General features: G+C 40.7%; 1 protein-coding gene across 1 annotated transcript in view; it reads left to right on the top strand.

Annotated features, from left to right (window-relative positions):
- The window catches only part of RGS6 (regulator of G protein signaling 6), a 102,004-nt gene that overhangs the window by 32,037 nt on the left and 47,275 nt on the right, over positions 1–22,692 (top strand). Inside the window, exons 3-11 of the mRNA XM_062494244.1 lie at positions 932–1,038; positions 3,330–3,381; positions 5,813–5,877; positions 8,804–8,880; positions 11,791–11,872; positions 12,388–12,462; positions 13,828–13,926; positions 15,000–15,061; positions 19,467–19,577. Of these exons, the coding sequence (XP_062350228.1) occupies positions 932–1,038; positions 3,330–3,381; positions 5,813–5,877; positions 8,804–8,880; positions 11,791–11,872; positions 12,388–12,462; positions 13,828–13,926; positions 15,000–15,061; positions 19,467–19,577 (730 nt within the window). The remainder of the gene's footprint in view (positions 1–931; positions 1,039–3,329; positions 3,382–5,812; positions 5,878–8,803; positions 8,881–11,790; positions 11,873–12,387; positions 12,463–13,827; positions 13,927–14,999; positions 15,062–19,466; positions 19,578–22,692) is intronic.

Genomic DNA, 22,692 nt, shown 5'->3' with positions numbered 1-22,692 from the left:
TCAGCTGTAAAGAGTGATCAGTGCATGGGCACAGTCCAAATAGTTCACTGTTCAGAGAAACCAAAATCATTTAGGCAGATGAAAACCTCTTGAGAAAAGGAGAAGAAAAGATCTGCAGGTCCGGAAGTTTCTTTTCCTTTCCAGGAAAGGAAAAAAATCCAGAATCTCACCTACCAGTTTTTAAGCTGCCCTTCCGTCACCATGTAAAAAAAAGAGATAGAGGCAGTGTTGAATCACCCAGCAGTGAATCCCTGTACAGACATCCCTTCTCATGAGTCCTGTCAGGTCCAAAATCTGCATTTCTGCTGCAGACCACAGCTTTATTATCTATCTGGACATGCACAAGCAGATGATTTTTCAGCTCTGTGAAAGATGATGCAGCTTTTGACAGCTGGCATTGCTTGAAAATCTGCACAGATGTGCTTCTGCATTGGGGAAGGTTGCCTGGGCAGCGCTAGGATATTTAACTCCCCTTTACAACATTTTCTCTAACAAAGGGCAGTACTGCAGTGTGAGGATGTGTCTTTATGAATATATATCCTGATAATGAACTGGTGTTGCAGGTGCTTGTTGGATTTGGTAGAAGCAAGTGAGGTTCACTGATGGAACAGGTTTTGTGTCAGTTGTCACCTGTGGTGGATAATGTACTTTGAAATTAATTTCATACTCTGGAGCTGAACTGGTGTGTGTATTTTGTAAACAAAAAATTAACAGGTTAAACATTTGAGTAGTGCTTCATCTGTATTTTAAGGCTGATTTCTGCTCTCCTGCTTTGAAGGGTTTGGTTGGAAGAAGTAGGGATGTTCTGTGGGTACAGAGAGGTATGTGGGCACCAGATTTCACATGAGTCATCCCCAGAGCTGCAATTGAAAACAGAAAAGCACAGTGCATGTCTTGTTGACACATCCCTGCTGTTTTTTCTCTTTCACAGGGGAAGCAATACACTTGGGAAGTCTCATTGCTGCACAGGGTTATGTCTTTCCGATCTCAGACCATGTCCTTACCCTGAAAGATGATGGGACATTCTATCGTTTTCAGGTTGGTGAGCACCTTCTTCTGTCCCTGCAGTAAAACTTCTGAAATCACCCCACCCTTTATACCTAAGCAGCCATTAGGTCTATGAATTGAGGCCATCTTCATAGAAACCCTAGGAAATTATGAAGTCCCTTAAAAAAATTTGCTTTAGAATCCTTAATCACTCTCATTTACCTTCTGACTTACAGTTTTTTACATAAATGAATGGCTATGGCTTGTGACTATTTTTGATGCCTGAATTCACAGCTGATTTTCACATGATTTTCTTTTAACTAAACCAGGAGAAAGAAGATGGCTTTCAGATCCTAACTCTGATGCAGAATTATGTAGCCATTCTGCTGTGCAAAAAGGGCCCGGGCAAACTTCTGAGCTGGACAGTAAAGCTTTGGCACAGCAGAAAAATTCAAGTTTTTATCTTCTCTTGCTTACAGATTGGTGTGGGAGAGTGCCAGCTTAAGGCTTTGGCTCTTCTACAAAGCATGGGTAACCTTGGGAATCACCTAAACTGGGACATCTCTGGGAACACCTCAGTGTTCCTGTGCCTCCAGATGTGCTGAACTTTTAAAGCACCCTGTGCTTGGGTTCCATGCCCTGTTCAAAATCTGACACTGTCAGCTTGCTCGATAACTGAGTGCTTGTGCTGCAGCAGCTCCTTCTGAACTGATTGTATAACTTTAGAAGAAGCAGTAAGTCCCAACTTGGAGTCCTACTGCCTCATCCTGCTGGTTGAATTTGTGATTTTTTCTGTTATGTGATCTCAGCCAGTTCCCTTATCTTTCCTGCCACCTCTCTTCTGTTCATCCTCCTGTTCCTTCTTTACATTTTTTTACTCTTTTTTTCACTTTTATTTGAAAAGCCAGTTCTGGTCTTTGCATCTGATGTTGCGGCTGCTCATGCTCACTGCTGATGTGGTATTGTGTTATCATATGTGACCAATGTCATGGTGAAAAAAGAAGCCCAGGAGATCACAAGTTGTTCTCTTATCTCACCCCACCTTCTGGTTGCAAGGCATCACTCAGATTCGGATTTTTCATCACAATTCCCTTTCTTTTCTGAAAGTCCTGATCCTCCCGTTGTGTAAGACACAACAGAAGCAGGGGTAATACTGGTTGCCCATTTAGCTGTGTTTTTCTGTTTTGAAAGAATGGCACTCTAAGAACTTGTCCTGTGCAGTTTTCAGGAGCTACATTTCAATATAACTTAATTTCTTTTTTATTGTTTTAAGCCTTTGTAAACCACAACATCAAAATGACTGCTTATTGACTTTCCTTTCCTTTGTCTTTTCTTACAATTTTTGCATATTCTTTGCATGTTTTCATTTCCTCTAACACCCCTGCTTAGCTGTTTTCTGCAAAAATAACCTGATAGAATCATGCTTCCTTTCCCTCACTCTCTTCTTGCTACTTTTTACCTCAACATCAGTCCCTCCTTTAACAGTATCTCTTTATGTTATGAAATCCACAAGATATAAGTATCAATGAGGAGCACTGAACCCTGTATTGTTTGAATCCTCCATGTTTTCTCACTGTGCTTTGGTGGAAGGAATAGTCTGTGTGTTAATGTCCTCTGCCCATCTGTAGTATTGCATCAGTAAAGCAATGTGTAATCAGTAGAGCATCAGTGTTCTGTAATTTGTGTGATCACCGGTATGTTATTCTTCATTCATGTTAAAACTGAAATACAGTCAGATATAGTTACAGCTTGTAGCTAATTGTAGCAACTGCAATACGCAGACCTGGTTATAAAACAAAAGCACTAAGTTTAGCAGGACTTCTGCTTACAGAATGACTCTAAACAGTGGAGTTTTGACCTCTGCCATCTGTTACAACTGAAAAGGAAATTGTTTTGTAGTATGCCAGCCACACTGGTAGCTGCTCCAGAAAAGCAAGGGGTATGTAGCACATAGATAAGACCACAAGGTTTCTCATGCGCTTAAAAAAGTAAAACTATTCAGGTTGCCTGTGAATTCCTGGGGAAAGAGGAGGCTCTTGGGATAGTGGATAAGAGGTCCACATTCAGATGAGCTGGCAACAGTGTCTGCAATTTCATCAGGACATCAGACATCTTCCTCAAGAGGTGCTTGCATTACAGCATCTCTATTTACCTGCAGTGAGGAATATTAAAGGTTTTTGCAGCAGCCTATCTTTTACTGTAAAATCTGTAGCAGTGTTTCCCCTGAGGGCAGAATCTGGGTGGTAGTTTTTGTGATTCTTCTTTTTGTACTTGTAATATTTTTCTGCATCTGAATCAGTTTATATCTCTTAAATGACAAAAATGTGTATGTTTTTTCTCAGGCACCATACTTTTGGCCTTCAAACTGCTGGGAACCAGAAAACACAGATTATGGTGAGAGAATGATTGTTTCATTATCGAAAGTTAGTTTGTGATGGAAACACTTGTGCCTAAAATAATTACTGTTGGCCATCTACACCCTTCATGTGCAGAGTTTCTTGTCAGATGGCAGCATCAGAAACAGATATGTGCCCATCTCAAATGCACAAATTGAAGCCCTGGGATGTCTCAAGCCCCCTGGAACTGTAGCCATTGAGCTCAGTGGGGCCAGGATTTTGCCATCCATTACCTTCATTCTTCCATAGCCCTGTTCATTTCAGCAGGATTTGTGGCAAGGAGAATACTGGTTCTTGGGAATCTTAAATATTACCAATATTGCTTTTGTGGGAGACTACTCTCTGATCTGTTGCTGAATCTGTTATGTGGATCAATAAAATTTGCTTCTGGGCACTTATCTGACTGATCAATAAACCAGTACATACCTAACAGCAACCCCTAGTTAAAAGTTCTGATACATGACGTCAGACTTATTTTCCCGTTTTTTTTAAGATTGCCAGATGATACAGTAAAAGAGAAGACTGAACATGGTTTATGAGTTAATAAAGTGCAACATGGTGTTTTAAACATGTGAGTGCCTGCAGACAGGGATAATACATAAAAAAAATATGTTGGTGTTGTTATCTTTAGCTGTCTGCATGCAATATTGCTGTCTCTTCCAGAACTGCACTGCTTTCACAGTTAAATGATAAAATTAATTGTTGCATCCTGGTGTGGCTTTGGAAAAGGAAGTGTATCCATGTGTGCAGTCATAAAATGGGAGCTTCTGGAAGTCCTTTATCTCATAACCTAAGATTGGTTTAGCACTCCTCCCTGAATAATCAGTTTGGAATTTGTTTTTCCTTCCCGGATAATAATTACTCATCATTATGGATTCTGGAAATCATTTGCTGGGGTGAAGAAGTAGCCTGGAATGGTGTGTGTCGTGTGATTGTTCATTTGCAGTCCTCATCTGCAGATGAGCTAGACTTACATGTTTATGCCAGTGAGGGAATGGTTAAGGAGAAAACACAGTGCTGTTTTATATTTGCAAAAAAGATTTCCAGATTTTTGCAGTCACCCTATATTACTGTGTGAACTATGCCTAATATATATTCTGTAAATATCAGAAAAATAGTGTGAAGAGGGAGTATCAGATAAATAAATGGTTTTGGCAGTCAGATTATCATGCTGCAATGGCATTGATTGGAACAGTACACCCCAAAATAAAGCCTCTATGAGCTGACCCACAGCTGGACAAGCTTCAAATGCATTAGCTCTGAGCTCTGTAGTGACAGATTTTCATCTGTCCCAGAAACCTCTAACATATGCTTATAATCAGACTTTGCATATCAGAGGCCTGTACAGATGGAGTCTTCCCAGGAATTAATCCCAAACTAGCAGTAGACCCAAATAAAACTGAAATCCCAGCAGCACTTCATACCTTTTTTTTTTTTTATTTGCATGTGTCCACTTACAGGAGAAGAACTAGCTTGCTAATGGCAGTTCACTGCCTTGCATGGAAAAACAGTGTGAGATAACTGACTCTCACTTCATTTGGTGTCATAAGTGCCTTACAGAGAAAATTGCCCTAGAGATGCATAAATATAAATGAACTGGTCAGCTCTGGTTACAATGCATAGTACTGGCTCATTATATGAATGTTAAAATTACAGAAACAGCATAGAATAGAATTACGTGAGTAGCACTGGACCTCTATTAAAAGTTCAGACCTGACTGTATACCATGAGTGTGCTGTGGACCTTGTTTCAGCCTCTACCGGGAATGGGGTGAACTTAGCAGATCCAGGTGGGGCATTCACAGAAGGCAGCCTGGACTGGATTGGTGGTGTCTGCTGGGGTCATTTTGACCTTCAGAATCCCAAAGCACATCAGTTTCAGCAGCCTCTGCCTATAGCGAAATGTGACAAGGCTTCTCTTAAACATTTGAAATATGTAAGAGGATGGAAAATATTTTAAAATGCTCAGTTCATGCTTTTAAGATCAGGTCCATATGTTTGTTTTCACTTCAATATCCTGATTTTTTTTTTTTTTAGCAGAAAATAAATGCAGGGATGATCACTTTGGCATGCATATTCTCAAACTGCTTAGGAGAACAGGTTGCTAATGCTACATCTTTTACCAGACCCAGAAGCAATTGTGCCTTTCTTGGTCATCTTGTTAGGTCCTGGCATCTGCTGTCAGCACTGTTAAATGAGATGTCCCAGATGTTTAGGGCCTCTGAGATTAGTCGTAAGCAATGTCAGCTGGGTGTCCAGCCCTCTCATTCCTTGACTCGTGTTGCTTTCCAATGAAAACAAACCATCTATGGACTACCTTTTTTTTCCTCCTTTGCTTTTTTATTTTGTTTTCTTTTTTTTTTTTTTTTTTTTAAGATCTAGTACTAATAATCTGCCTGTAATTGTTTTCCATTCTGTTTCTCCCTTTAGCCATCTATCTTTGCAAACGGACCATGCAGAACAAAGCTAGGCTGGAGCTGGCGGATTATGAAGCCGTAGGTACACTGCTGCTAGAGTTTAAAGCTGGGGGGTGCAGGGATAGCTTTGCTTGCCAACTGAACGTTGCCATTTTGTGCTTTGGGGTCAGCCTTTACTGTATCTTCTTAGTTGTCAGAACTGTGTGAAGGTTGACAACATCAGGAACAAGACTGATGAATGTCCCTGGGTTTGCAGTGTCCCACATTAAAGCATCTGCTGTATAATAAGCCCTTCAAGACTGGGGTAAATTACACAGAAGTTTAACTTTGTGTCCTATTTTCAGTTAGGAAATCCTGGTTTACATAGCAGATTTCAGCACAGGAAAATGATGGATTTTCACATGTGCCATTGGGCAATTAAATTTTTGATGACACATCTAGTTAAAAAAGTTCTCAGATATTAGACTCGGAACATTTTCAATATGCCGTATGAAAAATATCACTGAGCTTTATTTAGAGCATGTTTTCTCTTATGGAGTTACTGTCAACAGAAATATCCCAATCTTTGGTGTCAGACTGCAGGGTGGAGAGGAGTGGGAAGATGGAGGCAGGAGGGGCAGGACTGTGTATTTCTTTGAATACCAGCAGTGTAACACTCTGAGCAGCTAAACTTTTCTTTCTATCATATTGACTTTCTTCTGTTTACTTGCTAAACAGTGTAATAGCAGAATTTTATACATGGAGTTTTTCATTGGAGGGTTTATTTGCAAAGTTGGTTCTAGTGGAATTATGTGGTCATGTTTGTTACAATTAAAACATTTATTTTGCATATATTTGCATATATTTTAGAGTGGGATTTTTTTGTTTGTTTTTTCCAAGATTCAAGTTTTGCCTTCTTCCTTACCTTCTGCATTTTGGAACATTTGTGCACATGGAGAGATATGTTCATGCCATTTGGTCCTTTCAGTGCAAAAACTGCCACTTATCTAATCCACCCTGGAAATGCATTCCAACTTCCTAGAAGTTCTAATCTCAAACAGGCACAAAGGAAGGACTATAACAACCTGCATGCACTTACATGTTCTTTTGCTGAGTTTTCTTTTCTCCATAATGTTGGTTTCATTAGTAAAACCAGTAAAATTGCTCACATCCAACCAATTAACTGTAAGTACTCCAAAGATCTATCATAAAGCAACAAAAGGCTGTTCAGCAGTGCACATACTCCCACACACATGCAGTGAGGCTGTGGCTAAGTACTTTTGCACATTGTTGCCTACTGAGAGTAGCAATGCTCCAGTGATGGTAAATAATTAGATCTTGGCAGTCTCTCATTTTCCTTGTGAATATTGCATTGCACAATTAGAGGTTACTTCTGCATTCAAATGTTGTTCTCTTAATTAGAGACATTCAGATAAGAATGGCACCAACTCTTCCTAAGCATTATGGGAGCTGAAGCAGGTCCAGCAAGGGATGTAAGCTCAGCACAAGTGAGAGAAACAGGAGTGAGAAACAGCCCTTCTCATATTTTTGGAGGTGCAGCATGAGAATGCTTCTCCATAGGAATCAGCAGTGGCCTGGAGCTTCAAGAGAGACTCTCTACAAAGCATCTCAAGGGACATTTCATTTTTAGGCTATGCTTGCAGCATTTACAGACAGTCCCTTAGCCCATGTTTATACTTATTAGAGCAGGGGTCTTGATGATATGATTAAGCTTGTATACTTGCATTCAGGTTTTTTATAATTGGTCAGATATAAACACAATTCAAATACAACATCATCATTGGTGATGTTTCATTGGCTTCAGTATATTTACTCCAGAGGGCACATGTGAAAATAATTTAAAACAAAATAAAAATAATGAAAAAAATGCCCCCAAGAATTTGTGTTACAGATAATTACAAGTTGTTCTTCTTTGCAGCCACAGTTAAGGAAATCATCACAGTTCAGTACAGCTGTAAATCATTTGTTTAACTGTTTTCCTCCATGTGTACAGACTGAAACTGCTACATGGACTTGGTGGTAACAGGGCCAAGCTTTGTGGCTTGTGTTATATAAGAGTTTAAAGTCAATAATTGGAAGATTTCTTCTTGTATTGAAATGCATACACCTAAAAAAAGTTTCTCAAAATAAAGGTATTAAGTATAAAGAGAGCGAGAGTAGAACTACAAGTGTTTGTTTTCAATGTAAATTTGAAACAGTAATGGAGAAGAGCATCCTGCTAATTGTGTCCCAGGCCTCCTTTCTTGGGGAGGGTATGGATATGTAACTTCAGGGTACTATTTAAGCCTGAAATTCCAGCCATGTTCTGAGTTTAACCTTGAGCTGAGATGATGCCACATCCCCATCCAAGTGTTCAGATCACTAAAGTCTCTGTAATGGGTCTGGACCAGAGCTCTTACTTCAGATGTAGAGCAAAACTGCATCTGGAGCCATTCTTTGCAGTAACTGTGTTCATTGTTCAGACAAACAAGCTATTTCTTTTTGTGAATCATCCTGGCAATTCCCAGCCTTCAGTACTGTGCAGCTGCACAATGCTCTCAGCAGTGACCAGGACTGAGTAAAGCAGGGGACGCTCAGGCTTTGCACCTTCACAAAAGCCAGAAGAGAAGAGAACAGTGCAGAGAGGAAGGGAAAGTAAGGATGAGAGGGAAACGTGCAGCTGGCAGCCATCTGCTCTCAGAAATGGAAGTCATCAGCTTCACAAAGCTTCTCAGTGTTATCTTTTGGGAACAAGTCCATTTTTTTTTCGTACTAGAGCTCAAGCTGTCTTCATCACACTCCATTACTTATCCCTGGCAGGGCCCTTCGGATTGCAGCCCAAAAAGATGTGGCCTTGCTGTGCCTGCAATATAGTTCACCTGAAACCAACACTGACTTCCATGACTTTAGCTTTTCAGTTAAAGAAAAAAGGAATAAAATAAATACCCATCATGCTAAATGTGCTCTCAAGAAATTGTTGTCATTACAGAAATTAGTTGTTCTTACTATTTTCATCTTTTGACAGGAAAACTTAGCAAGGCTTCAGAGAGCGTTTGCAAGAAAGTGGGAATTCATCTTCATGCAAGCAGAGGCCCAAGTGAAGTGAGTAATCCTGGAGCACTGAATTGCACCAGTATTTAGAGCTGTGAAGGGAAGGGGATTCTGAACAGATAAAACTTCTTTGTCAAAAACTTTACTGTGACTAAGCTCAGAAGGTGTTGGTGAATTTTAATCACTGGCAGACTAGAAACACTAGAGGGCCAATTCGGAGAATCTGTGCCAGAAACTCAAAGATGGGTTTATTTATCTGTACATGGAAATGCTGGTCCAGAGCTCTGAAGCCTGTATTTGCCATAGGACCTTGGGTAATTCACAAGTCCATTGTGCTTTTACATTTGTGTAGTGGTTTTGTTTTGTATGAATGGAAAGAACAGAATTTTGTCACCTCTCTGTGTTACTCTATGCTTGCAGAGTATTTCTGTAAAAATACTGTCACTTGCATGTGATTATGAGATGGTGTTTACAACAGGTATTTCTTCTCATCTTCCCTTGTGAAAGCAGTATGAAGATTCTTAATGTTTTGAGTGTGTTTTCATTACTGCTGGTAAATGGATACAGTCCAGGGTTTGTGTACAATCGTCTACAAACTAATACCTAAAACTCAGTGTCTGTTCTGTGCATGTTATTGTCACTTACAAAACAGAAAGGTTGGTGAAGATGACACGTGAGAACACCACTACCAAAAGAGTTCCATTAGAAGGAATTTGCACTTTCAGCATTAGATGCTAAAAAGTTAAAGAATATAATTTCTTGAAGGTGTGGCTTGAGGTATATGTCTCTATCTTTGATTAACCCTTTGGAATTTTGATGAATTCTTTGCTTAATAACATTGCAATTATGTACCATTTAATATATATGGTAATTATCTTTTAAATTGCAAGGTAATTAAGGGATTTTTTCCTACCAGAATAGCAGTGTTCTGTTTGGAAGAGAAAATTAGAACTTAGGATAATAATTGTACTTTCAGTTACTTAAAGGCTATTGCCAAGATGAAAAAAAAAAAGTGTAAGTCAAAACAAAAGTCTGCATTCTGTCTAAAACATATAATTATCACCTAAGAAAGAAATATAAATATCAGACTCATTGTGATCACTGTTGGTTATTCATCTTTTCTCCACTCTGTTTTCTTTGAAGCATAATCATGAACTAGCCACTATCAACTTTTTTTGCTGGCTAGTTTCAGCTTCTTGGTTCACAGTTCATGTGATGGTTCAGTCTTCAGGTTTCCAGAAAGACCAGGATGGAATTCACATAGTTATTCACAGTTAACTAAAAGTTGAAGTTAACTGGAAAAGGGGGGTGGGGGAAATCAAAAATACATGAAAACATTCTTCCTGCTCACCAAGTTTTGCTTTGTTTTCCACATTTTTGTTTGCACACAGAATTCCCTTTGTTATGCCCACATTGCTTCAAAAACTGCAGCCATAGAGCATCTAGCTGCTTTGGGTCTTCATAGTTTAAAATATGAAATACTGAGTTTTCAGTAAGTTTGGAGATAGGAGATGACAGTCTGGGTTGAGTACAAAGTGTCAGTGAAGAGAATTCATGAAGTCTCCAAAGAGTCCCTCCAATTTGTGTGTGCTTTGTGGTGTAAGATTGGAATAGGCTTCACCTTCCCCTTTGGCCAGCTGTGAAGGACTCATTCAGAAAAGTAGTTTTGGGCTGGGTGTCCTCAGTGCAGTACAGCACCTGCTCTGGCTTTGTGTGGGAACAGAGCTTGTGACAGAGCTTGTTTCTCATCTCAGCCTTGCAAGGGGAAAATTCAGCTAGGGATGCCAAACAGTGGAGAATTTGGTCTTTTTCTTGGGAGTGGTGTTCAGAAACTTCAGTTTTAGTCCCCTGATTCCTATCCTCTTGGTACATTTCCAGCACAGACTTAGCCAAGCCCGTCAAAAACAAAAACAGATGAGAGAGAGCCTGGTGGTCAGAAATCACAGCTGGATTGGGGTTTTTGTCCTCACTGCTTTGATTGTCCTGGTGGCAGCAATGTGGGAACCCAGCACAGGGGCACTGAGCTTTACTCAGTCCTGCTCTGGAAGTGAAGGTGTGGAGGCTGTTCCTCCTACCATGTGCCTCCTCCAGTCCCTGTGCAGGTAGATCTTGCAAGCTGGTGCTGACTTTGTGCTCATGTGTAAAGCTGGGTGAGGTGCCAGATGTCGCCTGCTCACTGCTGCCAGGAATTGTTTTGAAATACCTCCAGTGGCCTTTGGGCTGTGCGCTTTCAGTGAGTTGGTTCACTGGCTGCATCAGGGCTGGAATTACTGAGTTCCTGATGTGCCAGCCCAGTCATGTCTCTCTGGGGTTGGGTGCTGGTTTGTAGGGGCCATGCAGCAAGCTCAGCTTTGGTCAGCTGTGCTGTCACCCCTTGCTCTGCCAGTTTGGGGGCACACAGGCAGAGCCAGTCTTTGGGTTGAAAGCTCTATGGAGGAGTGGCCACAAGTGCTGCCCATGCTGTTGCTGCTGGGAATGTCTGGGATAGATGCACCTTTGCAATCTGTATTCATGCCAGTGGTGCTGCTGGGGCATTGGGGTGCAATGGGGTCTCCTGATGGGAGTTCAGTTCTCCTGATGGCTGCTGAGTTCAGCACCAGCCAGGAGCTTCACCTGGAACAAACAGGTCCTGGTGGGTCTCCTGACACAGACAAAACTATAGACTTTCCCAGCCTGTCAAATCAGAGTATGGGAACAGGTTACCAGGAAGAGTTTTCCTCACCAGATGAAAAACAGGTATTAAATTTTTCTGCATTAATAGGAAAATCTCTTTTGACCTGTGTGGGTGTAAACATCAGTGTTATTTTGTTCATGGCATGTGCCCTTGCAAGTGCGAGTGTGACATTGCGGTACAAAAAGTTGATTTCTGAATTTTTTTTGTCTTGGGGTTAAAAATCACAGCTAGGAACTGTATTAAAGAAGAAAGCATTGACTCATACTCACTTATGCTTTTGTTTTCAGAATCGACAGGAAAAAAGATAAAACTGAAAGAAAGATTTTGGACAGCCAGGAGAGAGCATTCTGGGATGTGCACAGGCCTGTGGTAAAACTATTTTTGAATGATGAGACTTTCCAGGTTTTGACAGGAAAAGTTTTTTTACTAGTAAATGTTTTATGCACAAAAACATTGCCTTTACAGTCACCACGTGGATTTTCCTCATAGTTCAAAATGCACCGAGTGTCTACAAGATTATTTGAGACATTCTGGGCTTGTGTATCTCTGGAGCTATTGATTTGGAAATATGTGAAAAATATGAACTTTGGAAATTTATTTACTGGACTTATGAAAGAAAAGCAGCTTACTCAGTTTGTCTCAGACTTCCTAGCAAAAGCTCCCCCCCGTTAGCTATTTCCTTTTGGTGCCAAAGTTAGTAGTAAGTGGGTTGAATGGTGACATGGCATCCTTGGGCATATGCTGTCTCTTGTTTAGCAAGAGCAATTTATGGCTCACAAATCTCAAGAAAGAGTTTTGGACAAGATCTAATCATATATTTTATAAAGGTAAGGTAGGATGAAGATTCTTAACAGAGGAATAACACTATTATCATTTCTTTTCAGCCAGGCTGTGTGAACACCACAGAAATGGACATTAGAAAGTGTCGCCGTATGAAAAACCCACAAAAAGTGAAAAAGGTCAGTTTGAGTTCCTGGGTTTTGTTTTTGCTTGTTTGGAGTTGGTTTGGTTCACTGTTTTTGTTTTCTTTTAATGTAAATCATACTTGACATCTACTGTATATGAGACTTACCAAGAGGAACAAAAACAAGTGTTTTGATAGTACAAATTCTGTTTTGTTCTCCTTGGTGAATTTATTATTTCCATTTTACCAGCAAAGTTGTACTGACTGGCTGACAGGTAGAGCTGAGAAGGGCATTATGTCCCAAATGTCTGATGGCTCCACGCTCCCATAAAAGTAAAAAGAATTGGCAAAAATACCTGGGTTCCTTTTCAAGAAATTATCTGGGCACAGATAATGAGATGTTTACCTGCCTTAATCATTTCAAAGGCTGCATCATCAGCAACTTGGGTGTCTTTGACTTCCAGCAAGTTTGAGCACTTCTATGTATATGAAGTCACAGAATCAATTAGATTGAAGAAAACCATTAAGATCAGTGACTCAAAACCTTAACCTAACCAAGTCCTTCACTAAACCATGTTCCTGTCTTTGAAATAATTTCAAGGATGGTGACTCAACAACTACCCTGGGCAGCCTTGTTCCAGTGCTTGATAACCATTTCAGAGAAGAGATTTTTCCTAGTATATAAACCTCTCTTGGCACAGCTTCAGGCTGTTTCTTGTTGTCTCATCACTTGTTATGTTTTTTGGATGGAACAGTGGACTCCTGAACTTCCATAAGTAGTTAAACTGCAGCAGAGCTGTTCACGTGTCTATTAGAAGCTTTACTGAAAAGCAAAAGCACTAAGTGAAAGAATAAATTGTATTACTTTTAGTGCAGGTGTCTGTCCTGAAAATGAATGGCTACAAGTCAGTCTTCAGGTTTTTGTTTAGAGAAGTTGATGTGAACTTGACCCATTGACTTGACCTGGTTAAGCGCTTTCTTCAATATGTAGTTTTACACCAGGAAATTAAAATCAAGTGAAAGACAGCAGCACAGAATTAGGTTTTAGTATTTTCTTTTACCAGAATTAGGTTTTAGTATTTTCTTTTACCACTTGGTTCACCCAGTGACAACTCCCAGTGTTCATCCTGCAAATGTTAATGCACACAGCCTTCAGTGCTCTTAAAAATTATCAGCTACATTTTAACATTTAACACAAACTCTTCTCTTAACATGCCTACAGGCCTTCCAAGTGCAGACATCAGCAAGCATGGTCTGATCTGTAAATTTTGCTTCAGGCTGAATGATTTTTGACCTGTGTGTGTATAAAAAGTAGAAAATTGCTGGCTTGTTACCTTACGGCTTTGCATACTGCCCTGTTCCTCACTGTGTAACAGAACAATGCTGTAATCCCTTGTGTTTGTTCCTTGGTTCCTCACAGTCAGTGTATGGGGTTACAGAGGAGTCTCAGCCCCAAAGCCCTGTACACCTGCCCTCCCAACCGGTGCGCAAAACGACAAAAGAGGATTTCCGGAAGCAAGTAGGTGGCTGTATGGCAACTCTTCTGAGAACTGCTACCAGATTAAAAAAAAAAAAAAAAAAGAAAGAAAGAAAAGAAAAAAAAAGCATAGAAAGTTACTGAAATATCAGCAAAACCAATTGTATGTTTTACCTGTCCTTGATCCTCACATGCTTATCCTTCTTCCTCACTTATGTAAAATATTAGTAGGTGTTCACTAAGCAGTGCAGTTGTATGGTGATACATATTATGATACTGACCTTTGAATCTACTGTTATTGTCTGTGGACCAGACACAGACAATAAGACAGTAATTCCTGTTCATTGAGGATGTCTGAAAAGTCAGCAGTGACAAAGGCCAGTGTAGCTGGGCACAGGCTGGGGACTGGTGGTGAGGAAAGTCATCCTTCAGTGCATGACTGTTAGATTGTACAGTCAGAGCTTTTAGGGAACTAGGAAAAGTTATTTGGACAATCCTGCCAAGGAGTGACCAGCCAATTCACACATCCTTGCCCTGGCAGGAAGAGCTCTCCCTCAAAATTACTTTGCTGCAACAAGCAGCCCTCACTGAGAAACAAAACAGGAATGACTAGATCAGCATTTTACTAAAGGCAGCTTTAAACAAGTTTCATAGGCAACCAGCTTTTGGGTGGTCTTCTGAGGTACATCTGGATGCTACATTTCTTGAGCTTTTTTATCATAGGCTGATGAACTGGTTAATCGCAGAATTAAAGTGTGCTGTAAAATGTTACTGGTCTTGTGATGCCAGTCAGTAAGAGAAATGGGAGAGCAAAGTGTGTTTGTAAAAAGGAGATCATATTGTACCCTGAGTAGTCTTAGGAACCTTGGCTCCAAATATGTGTCTTTTCTACTTTCAATTATGTCTTCTGAAGCTTCCCCTAGGGCTTTGAGTTTGGCAATGGAGCCTCCTATTGGAAACAGTTAATAAGCTTCTGATACCTAGGGAAGGGTCCCATTTCGTTCTGAGTTACTTTCAAGCTGTTTGGAAAGATAAATCAATATTGTGTTGGGATATTGTCAATACATGCTGCAGAACTCCTAGATTGTTAATGTCCTTGTCATCTCTCTCCTCAGATAACTTTTCTGAACATGCAGATAGAGAGACATTGTTTAAAGATGTCCAAAGTAGCAGAAAGGTGAGTGTCCCCATTTTGATGATTTCCCCATCTCCAATTTGGCATTTGTAGAAATAGAGCAGGCAGCAAAGTACAAAGGCTTGACCCCCTTTCTGTGCATCAATCCTTTCCCCTCCTTGACCAGCTGTGCTGCCTATCTGCTGGCTGCTGACACTTCTGTACTCACTCTTCTGCCACTGAGCAAAAATAAGTGGAAAATAAGGACCTGTAATACTGAAAAAGAAAAAAAGTATTCACAAAAGAAAAAACCCCTTTGTGGGACTTGTTTCCCACCCCTTCACTACCCTAGGGTTTATTTTTAGAAAAGTCATTCCTGTCTCAATTTGAAAATACCCTTTTCTTCCCTTTTTGGCTGAACTCTCAGTGCTCATCTCTTGTTAGTCTGGCACAGCTCTGGGGGAGGAGCTGTGTTTGCATTAGTTGCACATGGTTTTCCCATCTCTGTTCATACTGGGGTTGTAGGACCAGTTCCTGCTCTCACTTACATGTGAAACCCTTAGAGAAGTACTGGGGTTGTACCTGGACTACCCAAGGAAGTGTTTTAAGGAGTGGATTTCTAAGAAGCAAATCAAGGCGCAAGTTGACTTGAAGAATTTTTAGTTTTGGTAGAAATGTATGAATAGGTGAAGAACAAGCTCAAATTTAGTTGTGTATGACAGTCATTTACTTAGGTACTTCTAAGTTATGCACATTTGCAGAGTAGTTACTGAGATGAAGGTAGGGATAGCCATGCTCTTCAGTGACATCACCTGTAAAGCAAAACTGTGTTGAACTTGAAGGATAGGATACGGGCTGGCTCCTAATAGAGGAATTTTTGTTTAAGCAAAGTAAAACAGGATTACCATATGAAATGTGCTTTGCAGTGCCTGCACCTGTAGTTAGCTGCATGTACTAAACTAGGTAAATTAAATGGTGAGAGGCCCAATGTAAGTTACTATTGGCTCATGAAGTTTAGCAATTAAAATGAAAATGTATCTAATTAAAGAGAAAATATTCAGAGGCTCCCTGAAATCCTGCATGCAATGCATTGTATGATTGAAATGAGCACATTTATATTTATGTTTTGGGGTTTTGGATCTTTTTAATTAAGACCATATACTTGTACTTTAACAAAAAAATGTCATTGTACTGAATTTATTTTCAATTACCTTAATATACTGAGACAGTAATAATTTTCCTGGTTTGAAAGAGCTTTCTTTTTTTTTTTTCTTTTTTAATTGCTCTCAAGTTGGAGAAGAAAATGTTGCTATCAAAACCTGCACAAAATAATAACTAGGAGAAAAGCAAATAAAATGAGAATAGTCAAATTACAGAATCACAGAATCACAGAATAAGCTGAGTTGGAGGGCACCCACCAGGATCATCAAGTCCAACCTCTGGCCCTGCACAGGAGAGCCCCAAGAATCACACCCTGTGCCTGAGAGCATTGACCAAACACTTCTTGAACTCTGGCAGGACTGGTGCCATGACTGCTTCCCTGGGGAAGTGGCCAAACACCCTGTGGGTGAAGAACCTTATATTTCTAAATAATTCTTAAGAATTCTAAAGAATGAAAGTCATGGTTGTGGTCTTTACATCTTGTGAGGAGGTGTTTGGTCATGTGCTAACTTTGAATATTGATTTGAATATTGGCAATATTGATAGAGTCTCAGGACTTGGTGTGGAGAGTGATGGGAAGGTCAGCCTGGATGTGGAGCATTGCAGAACAGGTAGGAGGGAAATAGAGGAACTGATGGATCCAGTGGCTTTGCAGGGGTGGGGACTGGTGTGGAGGAATGAACATGGATTACCTGACTTGAACAATTGCACAAAAAAACCCCTGTGCAGCCTTGAAAGACTCATTAAAACACTGATTACAAGCATTAGGAACAAAATTTGCTGGGTAAGGAGATGCTGTGATTATCAAGCCAATTTTTTGGCTGGACCTGCTCTCGGAGCAGTGTAGGTGACACTGTGGCAGATCAGGGTACAGGAGATGACTTCTTGGCATGCTCCCTTCAACAATCAAGCCTGACAGTGGCACCATCTGCCAATTTTTCAGTATAGCACAAAGGCACTTACAGGGAGGATGAGGGAAATAACAAGGAGCAAATAAGTCAGGAAGCACTAGGGCAAACAAATTATAGGAATAAGACACAAATTTTTTTCAATAGTAATAGATCAGTTGTATTCATTTTGCATTAATTCACACTATTCTTGGGATAGCCCTTGTCTGTCAGAAGAAGGCTCTCCAAAGGATATCTCCAGCTTCTGTGAGATAAATGCTTGCTGCTAAATATTTTCTTCCCCTTCCTCCCTGTTTTTCTTCTAGGAGTAGATCTGTACCAACTGTGGGAGCAGGCATCTTTCAGCTGCTCCATGCACCTTGGAAACTGTCTTTCTTCTACATTCTTTCTCACTTGGGACCTGTGCACTGTCAGTTTTAGCCACTGAGCTTTGAGAACTGTTGAGCAAAACTATCAATATATTCTACCTATTGTTTTCCCTGACTGCATTGTGCAGTGTTAGTACAATTTCATTTGACACAGCATCACCGAAATGGCTGGGGGAAAATGAGCATCTTCCTACCAGAAGCAATCTAAGTTCCCTAGATGAAAATCTGTGCTATCCTTTCAGCTTCTCATCAAAGTTCCTGTGAAGGCTCAGCAGCAGGCCCCCTTGACTGAGCAACAGTTGGGTTCTCAAGGCAGGCTCTGCACCCTTCAGTCAGCTGTTCCCACCACCTCTTCTACCAGCTATTCGGTTTACCACCCAGAAGGCCAGGTTTGCATTTTGACAAAAATGCTTTTCCTTAGGAGTCCCCTGCCTGTAGCCTCCTTTAGACAATGAAGCAGTGATTCTGCTGCTGCCATTATACCAAATCAGCAAAATGTACTTAGAAATTCCCCCTTGTTTCATTTTAGTTTTTTTCCCCTTTCCTTTTTGCTAGTACTTTTACTAGCACCTCTGATGCCTTCTTATTATTTTATTAGGGGCAATTCAGGTTTCACAGCAGATATCTCCTGATTGATCCTTTTTTGGCTTTCTTTTCTTTTTTAACCAACCTCTCTTTCCTTGATGTCTAAGGGACTGCTGCTGCTCTGTGAAATTGGATGCTGCTCCCTCCTCCAACCCTTGACCCACAGCAGTCATGAAATGTAATTAATGAAATGAGATGAGACAGCCCCGAGTGCCCTAAGGGGCAATGGGAACCTGCTGTGGTTACAAAAGTGTATGATTTTAATGCCTCATGATAAGAGCTAGGACAAACAAAAAGAAATAATTACTATAGAGCAGGTCAGGGAAACTTTCTGCCTTTTATGACCCTTTGTTTTGCAGGGTCTTTTCATTTCCCTGCCTTTTTGAGATGTGGAGAACCAGAGGTAAAGTTTAGCATGGACAATCACTGTGCAAGTACATTGGTTGTTCAGTATGAGAAGATATAATTAACTTAGTTAATTACTTGGCAGACATAGGCAAAAAATAAAGTGCCTTAGAGTATTTCCAATATAGACTAGAAGAAATTTCTTTTGATTTATTTCATATTTGCTGCCTTTCTTTAGTAAAAATGCAGCCCTAGCCTCAACCTCAGTGGAATTCCTGAACCATGTATGCAAGCAGACACAGTCCTTTTCCCAGAAAGCTCTTTGAATCTCATCCTAGCAAGGATTAGAGGCTATATGCCTTAACTGACTCACCATGAAGCAAGCCAGTGTAAAGGCCAGGTGTTTTTCCAACATGCATATAATTTCCTATAGTCTAAGTTAATTATTACTCTTGAAGTATTTTACAATAGTGCTGTTAGACTAGGTACCATACCAACAGAACTAAAAAATTATCTATAGGCAAAGCTTTGATGCTTAGGACTATGATCCTTCAACGATTAAAGCATATTCTTAGCTGCAGCCCATGACCTTGTTTAGGTGAGTTTTTCATTGTGCATAAATTTATGTGGGTGCAAAAGTTTTCAAAAGCAATAGTAACACGCAACAAATGAACAGGATGACACACACTTCATATTCTTCTCATGGCTCTCGGGGGGAAGTCCTGCCATAGCAATCCAGTTGCTGCCTCATCAGGTTTTTTGGGGGCATCTCAGTAGAGACAAGAGTGAGGAAAATGCTGCTATTGAGGGAAATACTGCAGTGAGCTAGTGGGTGTTTGCAGAGAAAACCTTGCATGCATCATCCTTAGGAAAAGGGTCTCCTGTGGTTGCTGAGAAACTGACTAATCCCTGTAAATAAAAAGAAGCACACATAAACCCCCCCAAAAAAACCAAAAAAACAAAGAAAAAAAACCAAAAAAGACCAAAACCCACCCAATAGGATAAAAAGAAATGCTGTACCTCTCTAACATGTGACGGAGCATTCAAATCCTTTCTTTCTTCTTTCTTCTTTTTTTTCTCCCCCTTTTTTTTACCTGCCAGTTTAATAGCTTACACAGAGCAGTATGTGGAATATGACCCTTTTATAACTCCTGCCGAGCCTTCCAATCCCTGGATAAGTGATGATGCAGCGTTGTGGGACATTGAAATGAGGTAAAAAATAATTGGTAGTTTTAACTAATGTAAGAGTTGTCTTGCCATTTTGTTTGTATGCTCTTCACACTGCCCTGTTTAGAAAGGAAATTTTGTGCCTGTACTACAGGATTCAAGAACATAGCTAAAGTTTATCACTGGTGTGTATAAATTATTCAGCCCTTCTACTTCCATATGGCTTGATGTATAGGACTCTCTAAGTCAGGTAATGGAGATTCTCATAACTGTCAAGCACATGCACAGACTCAGGTCTAGGAGCCTAAAGCTATAGGATACTACTAAGACAAACTTGTTCCAGCACATCTCATTTGACCCTTGTGAGCCTGCTCTTCCCCAGCTGCAATGCTCCAGCCCTGCTCCTGTCATGGAATCCCATGAAAGGTACTGCTGGCAAAATGGGATGAGTTACATAGTAGTGGCCATTCCTGCTGTGCAGAGTGAGTTTGGCACAGGAGCCAGAAGAATGTAGTGTGATGTGTGAGACTTGGCAGGTCAGAATTGTAATAGGTTGATAGAGTGAGTTCAGGCCTCACCTGTTGGTGAACAAGCTGACTTCTCTCCATTATGGTGTCAAATAGATGAAAAGAGAGAGGAATGTCTGTAGGATATTCAATGCCTTGCAGCTCAGAAAGTTTCTTAAAACCAAAACAAGCAGAACACTGCAACAGAGATCATGTTTTGCCCATGTGATGCTGGTGCAAGGGAAGTTTGGCCTGTGTCTGTATCTCTTTCCTTCACAGCCTATCCACAGTCCTCATAAAGGGGCTAGAATTGTCCTGCCTGCCACTATGCCTAACAGCTCCCACAGCAAATTTGAATGGTATTACCATGCCCCATATTACCTTCACTACTCAATCACGTCCTGTGGCCAACAACTGCAAGGGCTCAGCAGTTTCTCCAGTGTTTAGTTGCTGCCATTTTGCACCAGATCTGAGTGTGGGGTTCACTTTAGCAAATCTTTGATAAGAGAATGCCAGATCTAATCCTGTGTGTTCTTGAATAACAAATTAGAGATGCTGTTGGCCTGAGAAAACTGATTCATGGGGAATCAGTGTTCCAGGAAAAGGACAAGATTTCACCCCATTTAGCAAACAAGTAGTTTGGGATGTGAAAGTTGTTTTCACCTGCTTCTCTGTAGTCACAGAACTCCATTCTTTTCCTAACCTCTGCCCCTCTTCACATAATTTTAGTAATTGCTATTTATTTTTCAGCTAGTTTCTCTCATTTTCTCCATCCTCCCTAGTAGGGCTAGTACCAGATACAGCCCTTGCAAAATACCACTCTGCAAAAACCCTCACCCACATGGTAATCCAGGCATCCATTATTTCTGCATCTGTTGACGTAGCTGCAAATCCCAGAAAAGACGTCTGTGTCCCTGAAGAATACAATTAACCTGATGTCAGAGCCTTATAGGAATTTAAAATAAATGCTTGGCTTCTGCTATGATTTCAGAGTTAAGGCAGGTGATTTTCTTGCAGATGAAAAAGAGAAAACTGTAGTGTGGGGACATGGAAAAACAAACAGCTCTGTATTTCCATGTTATTCTCTATTGTAAAAAAAAATAACTGCATCTGCATCTAGTTGCAACTTGCATGAATAATTAAATGATCCCCAAGATCCCCTTGTGTTGCCTGCAAAGCTGTTTCCTCAGTTTGGAGGGCAGAGCCCTTGCACAGGCAAACAAAGAGCCTCTCACTGCTAGTGGCAAGGCTGGCTGCTGAGTATGGGCAGCCCCGTGCCACTACAGTTCATCCTCCACGGCAATCAGGACTCAGGAAATGCCACGGAAAGCATTCCATTTTAGACAGCATTTTGGCCTTTTTTGTGTGTGTGCTAGAGCACTGTGTAGCTGCAGGAAGAGCAGGTACAGATCTCTGGATTCAGTAGGAGATTCCCTGAGCTTAGATTGTGTGTGGCTCTGCACAAGCATGGCTTTCATGTCCTGACGTCCAGGCTGGCTCACCTAACAGGTAGGCTGGATCTGCACCTTTGTCCGCAGCGCTGCTGACTCCTGAGGGAACGCAGGAGGAGCCATCCCAAGTGTGCTGCTCCTCGAGTGAGGACATGCCTATCAATTTTGCTTAGCCTTTACACCGAGAAAAAATGAAAGCAGGCATTTTATTTACCCCTTTGGCTTATTTGTCTTCAGCACAGATCGCCACTGTCGCCTAAGGCTCCATGATTAGGAATCACTGTGGACATGATGAGACGCATAGTTTAATAGATATGTACTGTTAACAATAGCTCTGCTGTCACAAATGTGAGCAGCTGAGCTGTGTTTTAGTAGTTGTCTCATAGTATGACGCCATCACATCAGAAGCTTTCAAACACTTTGTGAACCCAGATTATGCTCTGATGCAGGCTGTCTTATAGGATTCTCGTTGTGATTCCTGGGCACCACCTCTGCCCAGAGGCATCTCTGCAACATGTCTGGCAATTCAAACAACAGCTTCTGTAAGATGGGCTGTGTTAAGAAATAATTAGGAGAAAGGTTGCTAGTGATTTTGGGTGCCTCTGCATCTCAGTATCCCAGCTGAGACACAGAATAAAAGTCTGATTATCATGGAGAGTGGGAGGAAGATACTTTTTAGTCGTCTGAGACTTAGACATGCAAAAAACAGAGGCACTAAAAAATATAAGACCACAAACCAGTAATCATTTTAGATACTTTGTCTGCACTGCTTCTTAGTGGAAATGCTTTTCTAATGCAAATGTGGATCTGAAAATCTGAAGCCAGTTCCAAGTGACCAGGCAGCACTGTGTGGGACACAAGGAAATGCTCTGGAGCTCACCAGTGACCCAGGGAGCATTGCTGAGACATTTCTGCCTTGATGCACAAGAAATCCTAAGGTATATTTGAGGAGAGATGCAAGAAGTGCATAATGAATAATCATTTAGGCATGGTATGATGTTCTTCAAATGAAACCTATCAAAAATTGCTCTGAAAAATATAATTCACATTCTCTCTTGTTTCACCATATATGTAACATTCAATTAGTGTCCTTTAATGATTCAAATCATATAATGATTTAAAGTCCTCTAGTTGCTTTGAAGATGACCCCACTCTATCGGCTTTTTATGTAATTTGCTAACTTGTATTTCTGAAAAATCTTGA

The sequence above is a fragment of the Cinclus cinclus genome, chromosome 6, assembly GCF_963662255.1.
Source record: "Cinclus cinclus chromosome 6, bCinCin1.1, whole genome shotgun sequence".
NCBI classification, from domain to species: domain Eukaryota; kingdom Metazoa; phylum Chordata; class Aves; order Passeriformes; family Cinclidae; genus Cinclus; species Cinclus cinclus.
The sequence above is the reverse complement of the archived record's forward strand: the minus strand, read 5'-3'. Positions and strand labels throughout refer to the sequence as shown.